Consider the following 14,360-nt stretch of genomic DNA (forward strand, 5'->3'; position numbering starts at 1 on the left):
CTTAAGAGATCCGTGACACATTTCCAGACAACTTAAGCGGCCGGTGACATATTTCCACATCACTTAAGTGACCCGTTTAACATTTCAATGTTTTTTAAGTAACTTGCAGAGCATTTACAAACCACTTGTGACCCGTGAGGCATTTACAGATCACTTAGCTAAAGTATCCTCGCAGCCCCTTGCACACAGGATACTTTCACATGAAAAAAAAATTTTACCCCTGCACACTCCATGTCCAAGGTTTTTCCCAAGTTGGATTGTTAGGGATGAAATATGCGATATTAACACATATGACCATAACTACTATCCATGGCGCTCAATCAGCAAACAGATTACGTACATCTCTCGCAAGAAAAGAAATACAGTAAAACTTAAGATTACGTGTTTTGCACGACGAGCAAAAGTTTTAGTTAAAGCAAAAGTTAGCAAAACACTGTTCAACAGATTTCAGCTCCTAGATGAGCATTAAAACTTTGCTTATCCACCTCATCTATCGAGCATCATGTGATCACAAGTGGAAAAAAGCTGACGGTTCACTTTCTTTCACTGAAGGCAAGGGTGTCTGTTAAGGGGCCAGGCTCACACATTTTTCGGAGCTCCTTTTTTGTTACTTAGCCCTTATTTTATTTGGGCCCCTTCGTTCTGAAGTTACTGACTAGAGGAGCGCCATTTGCAAGTCTATGAAAGATGGTAACAACCTCTTGCTACATGTCCATGCAAGAAGGAATATCAAAATGAATCTCTTGAATCGTGACTGGCGTGGGAGGGGGCGGTCACGGAATTAATCTTTTGAGTTTGTTATTTTTTATGGAGAAGTTTGATTCAACGCACAAGTGTTTCTGATTGCAAACACTTTTTTGGGAATGAATTATACTCGTGAACCAAAGTTCCACAGTATTTAAAACAACATCAACATGGATTACATATAACATTTTTCTGGACGCTTTTGAGACATTTCAATACCACAAACATGATTATATAATTATCTGATCCAATCAAATTAACGAAATAACTCATCAAATTGATTATACACACAAGAACAAAATTCAAGAACACTAATTATAGATACATCAGTGTACAAAAAGGTGCATAAAAAAATCTTTTTTCGAGAATGTATCCCTTCAAAAGAGCGGAGGTTTGGAGCAATAAAATTTGCACGAGTAAACAAAAATATTTTTCATGCTAACAAGAATCATATACATGGTGATTCGGAACTTCACCAACAAACTTCTAGGGAGTGATCGTACATGTCAAGATGAGTAACTTTTGCGATGGAAAACATTGGGTTGAAACACAATTATTTAGTTGGAAACTACTTTGGCAATGAGAGAACCACCAAGCAAGCAGCAACATATCCAGGGAAATGAATTGGCAGTAGTGGACCTGTGGATAACATCAAATAGATAGCAGATGGCAGCACTATCACAAGCATTACGCAGGAAACAAACTTCACACTAGGTTCCCAACACGTACCAATTCATTAGAAGTTCCTCAGACGAATATGGACGAGGTTCATGTGTAGTTTAATACTAGTAGCAATGGACCTGTGGCATAGCCTGCATGCTACCCAGACCCGAATCCACTAGACTACTTCTTCTGGGGCACATCTGAAATCATTAGTTTACAGCAGCACACCCCCCCCCCCCCAGTGGACTCCGCAGAAAAACTTGTTGCTGCTGACCAGATTAATTTGAGAACAGCCTCTGCAAACAGGTGCGCCATTCCTTGATTTGCCAATGTCAATTGTGCAACAGGATCCTTGGATGCTACTTTGAGCAGCTACTGTGCTCACACAGCCAGTTACATTGGTATATTTTATTTTCCCCAGATATCCATGACCCGCAGCTGTTTCTGTACTTACTCAGTTTTCCAAATGAATAAATGTACTTTGACCCAAGTTTCCATTGCAAAAGTTATTTGTCTTGATGTGTATGATCACCCCTAGAAGTTCGTCGCTGGAGTTCCAGACAATCCTGTAGAACATTCATTATCCGTATTTTCATCTGGGTCCTTAAAACGTTGGAGGATCATTGATTCGTACTAATTTTTTTTTCCAGACTTGAATGCCCATAAAATTTGTTTTACATAAAATATCATATACAATCTGCGACAGGAATAATACAATACAATCAAATTTTTTGAGAACTATCAATTTAGTTCTATTAAAAATTGCCAAAATACTTTTAGCATTAATTTCTCGGAAATATACTCATATAGTATCTATAACTGCATAGGGGTGATTGTGGTGGTGGGACTACTGAGTGGTGGTGGTGATGAGGGAACTACGTCATTCTTACAGTAGAAAACTGCTCGTTTTAGTATGGAAAAACTCCTTGAAGTAAGAGTAAGGCATACGTCAGCTTTTGAGTTTCGACAAAGTAGAGGATGGGCGCAACCAAGTACTGAAAAGAGAAAAAAAAACTTAAATAAGTTATTGATAAGAAACACCTTAAAGTTGAATGTATAGCATCGCCCTTCACAATGAAACATGAGACAAGGAGGATCAACCAATCCCTATCTCAAAAACACTCATGAGCATTCATAAAAATTTGTCCAGGGACTAATTTCAGGACGGAAAAAATTCCTAATAGTAACAATTCCCAAAAACAGTGTGCCACAATGTTTACGAGATGCTGGCAAGGTACTTCAGGTAAGGAGTGGGACAATGATTCGCAATCACTGTATGGTTAATAATGCATAATACTCCAAGATGAAGAAAGAGTGAGGTTCTGAGGAAAAATTCTGCCAAATTCCAGCACCTTCAAATCATCGAGAGACTTTACTGTATCTTAATTTTATCACTAGGTAATAGATTTATGTCACCATCTAGGATAGAAACATTGCCATCTTTTTGCCTTCAAAAACATCACTTATCGTAAATATGTTTTCAATGTGCTTATCAAATGTGGTCTTCTCCCCCAAGCAAAATTATAATAAATGGAAAACGCAACAATTTGCTAAATTTTCATGGTACATAGAGCAGCACAATGGTTCTTAACCGGGGGTTCTTGGAAAGGTTTTAGGACGGATCTTGGGGTTGAGTAAGAAAACAATTGGGTAATTCTTTGTTTAACCATCCACGCATTTTTTGGACACCAAATTGGCACATTTTGGCTTGATTCTTTCTGCATGCCTCCAGTGAGATACTAGGCTTGACACAATATTTAGGATAATTGGCACAATATTTAGTAAGAACATTATGATGTAAAAATATTTAACAGAATTTATTTGAATATCTTGGAATGTAAACCAGCGCCGCTAAAATGAATGCTGTACAAAGGATAATACAGCTTTGCCTGACACTTCATCTCCATGCTAATAATAACAGAGTTCTGTTGAGAACTCTGTCAACACCATCAGCATCGCAACAGAAATAAGTTACATTGTTAGGGAAAAACTATGGGTTTTAACTAAAGAGTAACGAAAATGTGGTTGCATGAGAGAGCCAAACTGACTATGAGAGAACTTACCAGGAAAGAAGCTGAGCCAAAATGGTGACGCAAATTCGCCAAGACAAAAAGTGCCAATTGGTTCGAGAAGTGGCCACCAAGACAAAAAATGCACGAAGTGGATAATTATAACAGAAAAGTATATACCAACAATTGATTCATTGTGTTTATATATGTGCTGAATATTATTAAGGGGGTAAATGGATTTTTTGTGGTCTTCAGCCTATCAACATAAAAGATCCATGGAACATAAAAGGTTAAGAACGCCCCTAGACGCACATAACTGAATCTCAGGAATAGAGTAGATGTTGATGGAAATGGAACTCACCTGGAAGAAATAACTAAACCTCTTGAACAGTACAGAGATTGTGAGCTTCGTTTCTTTTTCCTGCATTTTTACAGCATGGAATTCGATGCGAGGATTGAGCAAGTTCTCGCCTTCAATCACAATAAGCTTTTCTGGTTTGTACTCTGTTATCTCATACAGCATAGTGTATTCACCTGAAAAAAAGGAAATAAAATTTTTTAAAACTGAAATTTCAAATTTTTTTCCAACTCTTAAGCTTTGAACTCATAAGCCCCAAAGCAGAATGTTTTACATTGTTCTGCAACGAGCCCTTGGTTGACTGGAAATGTTCTGCAATTCCTATAATATATCATTTTTTACATTTTTCTTAAAAATCTTCCAGATTGTTCTGCAGTAGCACTGATTGTTCTGCGACGTACGTCACAGATTTCGGCATATTCTGCTTTGGGGCCCATAAGCTCTTGATACTTCTGAACAAGAGAAACACATTAAGAGTGTTACATTCGTTCAACACGTGGTATTATCATCAAGTGAACAGACAAGTCCATCTAACGAACAAAAGGGGTAAGCAAAATAACTCTAATTCAAAACAGATGTGATGGAAAACAGTCGTGGCTGGATTGAAATAGGCTACTGCAGCTATTTTAAAAAGTTTGGAATAATTTGATTCATCGCCTGCATGAAGCTAATTTTCATTTTTAGCAAAAGACAGTTTCAGAACAGTTTCCTTTACTTGATCAGCAATTCAGACAAGTTAGAAAAACGCATTTCTAGTAATTGCCTCCACAGAACCTGAGCAAGAAATCAGAGGTGTATTTGCAGGAAGGCTTCGCCGGCTATAGCCCAAAGCAGCGAGTTCAGGGGTGGTAGCAAATTTAAGGAATGATTGGTTAAGAACATTTGTGGAATGAGAGAAGGGTGGCAAAATTGAAGCTGCGATCAGTAAACCGTAAAACCATGAATCTGCCTCTACCTGGGTCAGTGAGTGACCAAACGAGCAATCATGAGAGTTTGCAAGAATGTGAATAAACAAAACAGTGGCCTAGAGAGCAAAAAACCAAGTGAGTGACCAAAAAACCAAAAGAGGGTGGCAAAATTGAAGCTGCGATCAGTAAACCGTAAAACCATGAATCTGCCTCTACCTGGGTCAGTGAGTGACCAAACGAGCAATCATGAGAGTTTGCAAGAATGTGAATAAACAAAAGAGTGGCCTAGAGAGCAAAAAACCAAGTGAGTGACCAAAAAACCAAAAGAGGGACATGAACAGTGTGCAAACACTTGAGTGACAAAGACAGTGTTCAAACACATGAATGGCAAAAAAAAAAATTAACCAGAGAGCGAGGGACCAGATCGATGAGCGACCTAAAGAGGGATCTAGAACATGTGCAAGCAAAGTATGAGAATAAGCAAAAGTAACCTGGAGAGAAATGGACCATGTCAGCAAGCGAGCAAGAGATTTTGTGAACATTGGAGTAGCCTTGAGTATCCTACAGAGCAAAGGATTAGGTCAGTGAGAGACCAAAATAGTGTCCTGGGGAGTATGTAAGCACGTAAATGACCACAACAGTGTCCCAGAGAACAGGCTCTACAATTTGTCCACTGAAAATATCTGGCACTAAGAGGGTTTGGTGCGACATCGGGGATGGGTAGGCAGCTATGGGGCTATAATGGTGTTTAACTGTACCTACGTACATGCAGGTGCAGGAATGTTTATTCCGAGTGTATTTGTGGCTCTAACCTATTTATGTTGCTAGAGTTAGTTTAGCTCGGACTGTATAATTCAACTAATTAACTAAAAAAAAAGGACATACAAAGCCCAGTTCAAAAATACATCCTTTCCTCCCAAGGAAAGGACTCAATCTTAACTACTGTTAACCCCCCCCCCCCCAAAGTGCAAAATATGTCGAATGCCGAAAGCTACAATGTACGCTAATGAACAATCAGTGCTGCTGTAGTAGAATTTTAAAAAAAACTTCTGTGTAAAAAGCACTATTATGGGAATTTTTGTCTCAGAACATTTTCAGTCATGCGTGGGCTCATTGCAGATCAATGCAAAAACTATACAAAAAAAAACCTCCAAGCAATTCTGCTTTGGGGACCGTTAATTCTGACCTCTGTACATAAATGGATGATTTTCGCTCTCTCTCTCTCAGCGCTTTGAAGCTGTGATGGCACACGCATCCTCTTACCCAAATATATGAGTACAGCAGAACATTAGAACATTGATTATCGGGGGCAGATCCACCAGGAAAAAATTGCAATCCCACGGCAGGCAGAAGAGAGCTGCTTATGAAATTACTGCGTAGATAAAGTGCGGTACAGCGAAGGGTAATACTATTTGTTAATTAGAAGGTAGTTTAACATCGAAAATACGATTAGTTGGATGATTCAAACTTGTATCTGGAATAACAGTGGGTTTTTAAATGAAAAATGCCAATCAGAAGATATTGTCAATAATGGCAATATCTAAGAAACCCAATTTTTATTGCTTTACTAACAGTCAGGTCATTTGACTCATGGGGGGGGGGGGGGGGATTTAAAAAAATGCTATTTAGACCCCCCTCCCCATTAAAATCAAATATTTCTGACTTATTAGCCAATATTCTTAAATTTAGGGAATAAGGTTATGAAGACTCGGACAAACGTCTTACTTATCGATACAGGATTCAGGTCACGTTGGCACAATCATATTGTAATTGCATAAATAAGCCTTTGTATGTTAACTTTCATTGGTTTTAATTATGTGTGATAGAATGATATGGGAATATGCACTGAGTTTTCATTTTAAACTAGTATTGAGGGGGTGGGTGGTCCTACTCTTCCTCCCACAAAGGTTTTCGTTTTTCCATCTCCTTTTTTTTATTTAGCTCCCTTACTCGTAAGTATCAACAATGACATCATAACTGCTGGGGCAGATTCTGAGAACAGTCGAGCTCCTTCCAAAAAAAGAATGTGTTACTGCCATTCATGTTTAAGCTGCGCTATCAGCCATATCAAAATGTATACGTTTCATCTTCCCCACCATTACCCAGGGTAATTAGAGCTCTTTTTATACAAGATGTTCTGTTAATGAGCCGACAAACTCGGAGGATTGTTAGTAAGCATCAAGAGGAACAAAAATTGCAATGGAACATGGTGTCGCAAACCATGTTGAGAGGGTGAAATCACAAAAAACGTGTGCAGGCTCTGAGTCCAGAGGAAACGAAAAGTGGATGTCAGTTGACCGCTGAATGCATTCGCTCACTATATCTGATGTAAGCAGTGCTAAACGCATGTACTGGGATAGGATCACATGCTGCGGACAATGTAAATTAGTGATTACACGAGGTGCATAATCACCTCAATGTTACATACACAAAGAGGTGGATTGGAAGCGCGGGACCCATTGCTTGGCCTCCACGTTCACCGAATCTCAATCCATGTGACTTTTTCCTTAAGGGCCCTTAAATCACTCATTCATGCAATGCCCACAGACACACCGGAGGATCTCATAGCGCGGATTTTCATCGCTGCGGCAGACATAAAAAGCATACCTGGTATCTTCAAGCATGTCTGGGAATCGTTTTTATGTTGTACATTGTGCAATGACATCAGCGGCCGCCACTTCCAACAACTCTTGTGATAATTAATCACATAAATCTCTTTTGGTAGTTATTGTACTTTTTTGTCGTTCCAGCATTATGTCAAAACCTGAATGCATTTTTCATGATTTTCACCCTCTAAGCGTGGTTTGAGACACCATGTTCCATTGCCATTTTTGTTCATGTCTACTAACAGCCCCTCTGAGTTTGTCAGTCCATTAACAGAAAACCCTGTATATGGAACCAAACAGCCCTCTTTTAGGAACCCTTATCATGATTCATACTCTTTGAAATTAAGACCTAATTCAAGGACTATTCAAGCACTTTTCCAGGCAAAATTTTAAAATTCAAGGACATTCATATCGTGGTAGATAAAGATTGTGATTTAAAAAAAAGAAATTACTTAGATTTTTTTTTAATTTATGTTCAACATTCGCTCATTTTAAATTTTGAGTTTGAAATGCTAATTTATTAAAGATTTATTATTTTTAAAAGCAATTATGATTCTCACTTCAACTTGTAGACAATGTAAAGTCCTAAGGGTCTTACTTGTAGAAAAAAAACCATTGTAGTTTAGAATGCAAGTAATAATATATCTAGGGTGACCACATGACGACCTGTATTTCCTGGGACATTCCCATATTTTCATGTAATTTTTGTCACCCCAACTTTTCATGAAAATGCCCCGTTATTTTCCCATATATTTTCAACAAAGCCTATTGAAATTTTCATTCTTTACTGAAATTAAGTAGTAAAATTATTTTCCCACTATGAATTATATTATAATTATGACTTTAAATATTGTCACGTTAACGTGTTTTCTCACCCCATAGAATCCATCTATTGCTTCAATGCAATGGTGCTTCATTTTGTGATTTGGTGGGGTTTTTTTTGCAATTTCAGCAAATAATTGACAATTTTGCTTACCTTTGGCATCATTTTTGATGACAATTGGTGATTTTCCTGTATTTTTATTGAGGAAATACATCAGCCTATATATATATATATATAAAAGCAAATGACAGTCATTAATTCAATAGTTTAAAATATTTTTAAGCAATATTCTTAAGCGCAGTGTTTTACTACTAGAATTTAGGCAACATCTTCCCAAGCATAGAAATACCTCAGGTATGGGTGACCATACGTACTGGTTCGAACATTGTCTCTTAATCATTGTATGATTGTTGCTCTACACATTTTTGCAGCAGTGGAATATGGTTTAGAGGGGGGATTTAGTTGAAGGGGGGACGAAAATTGATGGAAGAAATTCACGCAAAAAAAATTTTCACGCACTTGAAAAATTACTTTTTTTTTTTTTCAAGGATTTTCAAGGACTGTACGAACCCTGCTTATGTATTACAACAGTCAAAAAGTAACAATAACATAAGAAATTAACAGTATAAAATAATTGTTTTTTTTCTTATCGACAAAACATACCAACCAACTGAAATACAGACCATAGAAAGGGATTTCATAAACAGCGTATATTTTCTTTCCAGCTCCAAGGGCTTTGCCATCTGCTTCTCTGAATCGATGTGCATATGGAAACCACTGGCAAATACAAACATCGTAGAAAAAAATAAAAAACAAATGTTATAATTTTGCATGACAACAACCCCAAAGAAGAATGTTTTGCATTTTTTTACAATAAGCCCTCGGCTGAATGGAAATGTTTTGCAATAAAAATTGCCATAATAGTGTTTTATACATTTTTCTTAAAATTCATTCAGATTGTTCTGTGACATGCATCACAGATTTTTGGCATATTCTGCTTTGGGGGTAACAATACATTCAAAATGAGGATAAAAGTCAAAAGCCTTCAAGGTGAAACATCAAATAGATAGGCTAACTAATAAACTAGACATGGCATTAATTACACTGGACAGCAATGAAATTTTGTCAGACATAAAAATGTACATTTCCAAATGGTTCCGACCTGCTAAACGCGAATATCCTCATGAAAAAGTTTTATTGGTTCTTGTTTCTGTGATATTACAACGTTGAATGTCAAAGTAGTGTTTTATGAAGAGCGTCATTGTATGGTGGAAAAAGTGGCAAGGACCATTGAACAACGTTACCAGGAAAAATTATTAACCTCGATGCTGGCTGACCACCGTTGGGCAATTGCAAGAGATGCTCCTTCTGTCCAGTACAAGCACAATGCAAAACAAAGTATGTGTCAGATACTGATAAATGAACTACAGTCGAATCCCATCACAACAAACTCCAAGAGACCAGGGAAATCACTTCATAATAACGAAATTTTGTCAAAGGAATTCCAGATTTTTGCATTGTTCCTATGCAAACTTTCCAGGGGGAATTAAAAAAAGTTTTCGTTAAAACAAGATTTTTGCTATAACAGTATTTGTTAAAACAGCAATCAACTGTATTATGCTGTAATACATTTGCATTTCTACGTATTTGTGTATATTTTCTTTTTTATATAGGCTTACTTATGTTGTGTTTCAATGTATTGCATCGCATACAATTTCAGAGAAAGCCGTAACTAATCCAGCTTTTTTTAATGGCTAAATTCATGTTCAGTACACCAAATTACATAAGAAATTACTGTTTTTGTTTCGGAAGCAGAAACTTAGTCAAAATTTGTGCAGTGTTACTGGTCAAATGCAAAAAGACACCAACTTGAATACATATACATTCCCAACTGGGTGCAAGTGTTAACAGGATAGAAAAATAAAGCTGAGTACTTTGTTAAGATAATCGAACGATGTGAGGAATGCCCAGGTATCTTCCTTTGAAGCTTTCAGAGTAATGCTCTTCGAAAAAACCCATTTGTTCTCAGGCAGTTCCAACTGGACGAGGACAGCAACCGCTGCAACAAGCATTATCACAATCTTCCAAAACAAGCCCTGGAAACAAAATATCTTATATTAGGATTTCAAATTTTCACAAGGGGCTGCAACAAAAATTCATTTATATGTAAGTAAAAATATGTATGCAAACTCAGTATTTCACAACAAGCAAAATGCGCCCTATGAATAAATGAGACATTTTTAAATTAAAATGGAGATTTTTTTCAGATTGCATAAAGTGACCATATGACCCATTTTCATGGGAGGTTCCCATATTTTTTGCTATTCCAATATGTTTTTCATAAAAATGTCCTGTTCCCCCCCCCCCCCTATTTCCAATGAAACCTACTTGAACTAGATGGCTTTTTCTCAGCTCGAGATATCAAGGAAACAGTTATTTTCCGGATATTATGCAGCGGTGAACTCGGAAAGAAAAGTCCAGGTGGAGACGTGATGACTTTCCTTTCTGAGTTCACCTCTGCATAATATCTGGAAAATAACTGTTTCTTAGAAGAGTTGATCCACTTTGCCCAAGAATATTTAGAAGACACCAACGAATAAGGCAAATACACAAAAAATAATAAAAGTCCTAATGCATTTCAACACCAATGGGTGCCGTCTTCAGAGGAAAAATTTAACCACTAGTTTCGCTGACAGAGTTTCCCATTTGGGTTGAATACCAAATCTTCACGCTCGGTTGCTCAGCGGAAGAAGTACGTCTGTTCACTTCAAACGTCGTGGTCAGAATGAAGCTGTGAGCCTGCGTGAGATACTAATGCAGCGTCCTGATTGGACATTTGCAGAATAGTACTATCCAATTGGTCCATTTGAATTTTCTTGTAATTCCCGCTCGAAATGAATTTAAGCCATGGTGTTGCGATCGGGGGTGTAGATTTATTATCGTTCACTAGTATATATTTTTTTTTTGAAGGCCCGAATATATGTGCCTTCGTAGAAAAGAACATATTTGTTTCACTGTACATATGCAATAAACCCTCCCCCCTCGTAATGGACTTTTAAGGCCAAATAATAATTTCCCCAAGAAATAAAAATTGTTTTTGAACCCACTTTCACGGACAAATTTTTTCATCCCGCCAATGACTGCAAAAGAGAGGTTTTACTGTATATGGATTCAGGGCTGCAATTAGAAACAAAATTCACTCGGTTGGGCCACTATCAGTTTTGGTGCTTCCCTCGTTATTTTTCAATAGAAAAGTAGAGTAAACTCAGTGCCCTTGTCGTGACACCAAAACCAACACCATCTATAGCAGAAGGCCTCAAAGCAGAGCTCATGACATCACTGAAGAGGGTCATCTCACCTACAGCCATTGGATATACTACAAAAATGAACAAAGATGGCTCATGCGTCAGCCTGCTATATCCAATATGGCTATAAGTAAGATGACCTTCTTCAGTGACGTCACAGGCTTTGCACGGAAGCCTTCTGCTATAGATGGTGTTGTTAGAGAGGCCCCCACCCCTTATAGTTGCAGCCCAGTATGGATTGACATCCACTTCTACTGTCGTTTTGAATCCTAAAGCTTCCAGTGCGACCTACATATACACACACATTTCAAGAATCTAAAAACTAGACATGCCAATTACGAGTATCCCTGTAGTGAACGAAGAGGAGAATATAAAAATTTTAAATGATTTAATTAAATACATATTAATATGTCCCACTCAAAATCTTCAAGCCATGTAGATGCATTTTTCAGAGATGTTAGCATTATCATGCTAGTAGATCACACTACTATCGAATCCCGTTTCAGCGAAGAAAAAAAAACATGTTTTAACGAACACTTTTCTAATCCCCCCGATAAGTTTGCATAGAAACAATAGAAAGGCCTGGAAATTTATTTATAATGAAATTTCGTTTTAACGAAGCGATTTCTTTGGTCTCTTGGAGTTCGTTCCAGCGGTATTCAAAGTAGATCAGTATCCCATTATTTTTTGTCCCATCGCCATGGCCCCCACATCTTGGAGTGGGGCCCCTTCTGTAGTTAATTTATAGTGTGCAAAAACAAAAAATGATGAGAACCATCCCGCGCCCCAGGACTAGAGCCCTGTCAGCCCCTTTTTGTGGGGGCCATGTCCATCGCCGCCGCCCCCCCCCCCCCAACGCAAACTAACCCATAGGATCTTATGTTATACCCGTAGTTTCTACCACCCCCCAAGGGGGTGTTAATGCCCACATTGTGAATCACTGAGGTAAATAAGTTCATATCAATGTCAATGAAAAATATAGGATTCCTATCGGTAAGAAGGAGCACGATTGTTTTTCATATCTAGTGGAGTTTCTTCACAATATAATCACAAAAAAAATGTCAAGTAATTAATAATTCATAATTAATTTCAACGGAAATCACACGCACACACAAATAAAAATATTGATAATAATTATCTCATTTCTTATTCAAAATACAAACCATTTTCCCAGCTTATACGAATGTAATTCATTCACTAAGTAATGATAACACAGTACACATGATAAATATGCATAAATGCCGGGAGGTGTGATTTATGATAACTGATACACGAGGTCGGAGAAATTCTCGCGGAATTTAAAACTATTATCGTAACTGTACGATATTTTCAGCAAGTCGGACTCAAAAGTTGCGATTATGTATATGGATAATATTATTGACCATATTTTTTGTGGGAAAAAAAATCTCATGGATGCTGAAGAGACATACGGGACATGGCCGAATTTCCGACAAAATGATCCCTAAATCAAACCGATTATGTAGCAGCTGCTGTCATCTAATATTTGAAGAAAAAAATATAATAAAGTTCACATCTTTAAAAACAAGATGGCAGTAAACTTTCTCTTCAAGGAAATATTTTTCGCTGTATGAAATTGTATACGTCAAAGACGTAAGGCTTTATAGAGAAACTGAACAAAAAGTTTAGACCGACCATGTTATGTAATGTATATAAATTGGATATTTTGTGCTTATTGCCAGGGCCGTCTTCATGATTTTTCTGAGGCCCTATGAGGCAAATTCGTGAAAACTTCAACCAGATCTCATTTTTGTGAGGGCCCTTCTTCGCTTGAGACCCCCGGGCCGTGCCGGTCGGGCCCATACCTTAAGAGGGCACTGCTTATTGCTAACCTAGATATCAATTAACATGTTGTTGCTGTTTTTTTTTTGTTTTTTTTTTGCTGCAACTGACGCTTTAAAGGGGGAGTTTTTGTTACATCAATCACAACATGTATCAGCATTATCGTCAATAACATTTCATATAAGCTTGACTGAAAATTCAACATGCATATTTATTGACATGTAAAAATCTGGACGGCCCTAACCAGGAATAAAAAAAAAATCCCAGATCACGAATTCAATGCCATCTATAATTTAGAAATAGTACTTGGTGATAGTTTTTTGTTCGCTTTCGAAATAATAGGTAGCAGCATGTGTCCTATTTTTCTGTTTGTCATTTATTAATGAGGTACTCAAATTTATGGATAGATGTCAATGAATAGTTACTACTACTAAACCACACACGCACCTTGGTCCACATATTCCTCTGCGGAACTTCTAACGAATTGATACATGTTGGAATGTGTGTGTACGTGTTGAGAACCTTAACGTAAAGTTTGTTTCTGTGTATTGCTTTTTGGCCATCTGAAAGTAATTTTCTTAAACTATGAGTTTTTCCCCCCTCAACTCATAGAGAGTGAAGTATAATGAATGAATAATTATACCGTTGTAGGCCTGTTGCTCTCTAGGGCGAGATTTTTTAACGGGGATGAAATCGGCTCGCATTCGCGCCTCGAAGTTGGGAACCGCGGAAAACCAACTTCAGCTGACCACCACTGCGGTGAGGTTTGAACCCGGATCCTCGCGGTGCGAGTCCGTCACTATGACCACTCGACCACCACAGCGCCCAATAAAAAAAGCTGCAATATTTTTTCTTCATGCACCAAATACTACATTTTTTATTGGGCTGAACGTATTTCCACGGGGAAAAATGTGGGAAAATTCGGAATTTCTCATACGGGGAAAATTGTCACCAAAAATGATGCTAAAGGTGAACTAATTACGACAGAAATCTCTGAAAAATTGCCAAATTTTGAGAAATGAAAAGTGCTCTGAGAATCGCAGTGAACTAAAATGTAATCCAAGAGAAAAAAAAAACCGTTCGTGATAAAAGCTATTGAGATGAATATTTATAATTTTAGTCATGCATACTGGATGGTAACTAA

The 14,360-nt window shown here is 37.6% G+C and overlaps 1 protein-coding gene across 1 annotated transcript; it reads right to left on the bottom strand.

Moving 5' to 3' along the window:
- Window positions 1-2,075: 2,075 nt before the first annotated feature.
- Window positions 2,076-12,706, bottom strand: LOC149068871 (uncharacterized). The gene is made up of 5 exons (XM_089250543.1): window positions 12,580-12,706; window positions 10,046-10,207; window positions 8,795-8,888; window positions 3,778-3,950; window positions 2,076-2,402 (listed from the first exon to the last, which is right to left on the bottom strand). The coding sequence occupies exons 1-5, from the start codon at window positions 12,580-12,582 to the stop codon at window positions 2,316-2,318; spliced, it is 519 nt and encodes a 172-aa protein (XP_089106669.1). The 5' UTR covers window positions 12,583-12,706; the 3' UTR covers window positions 2,076-2,315.
- Between the last annotated feature and the right edge of the window lie 1,654 nt (window positions 12,707-14,360).

This window comes from Pholcus phalangioides, unplaced genomic scaffold, assembly GCF_987345545.1.
Source record: "Pholcus phalangioides strain wild (caught in Gottingen) unplaced genomic scaffold, Ppha-v1.0 ptg000024l_1, whole genome shotgun sequence".
Taxonomy (NCBI): domain Eukaryota; kingdom Metazoa; phylum Arthropoda; class Arachnida; order Araneae; family Pholcidae; genus Pholcus; species Pholcus phalangioides.

Bases quoted from the DNA above. Each gene is read 5' to 3' on its own strand.
- LOC149068871 (XM_089250543.1), bottom strand. The intron at 3,951-8,794 runs GTCTGTATTTCA...CCTTTTTTTCAG, and splicing joins TTATGAAATCCCTTTCTATG to GTGAATACACTATGCTGTAT. The intron at 2,403-3,777 runs GTGAGTTCCATT...TTCTCTTTTCAG, and splicing joins GGTTTAGTTATTTCTTCCAG to TACTTGGTTGCGCCCATCCT.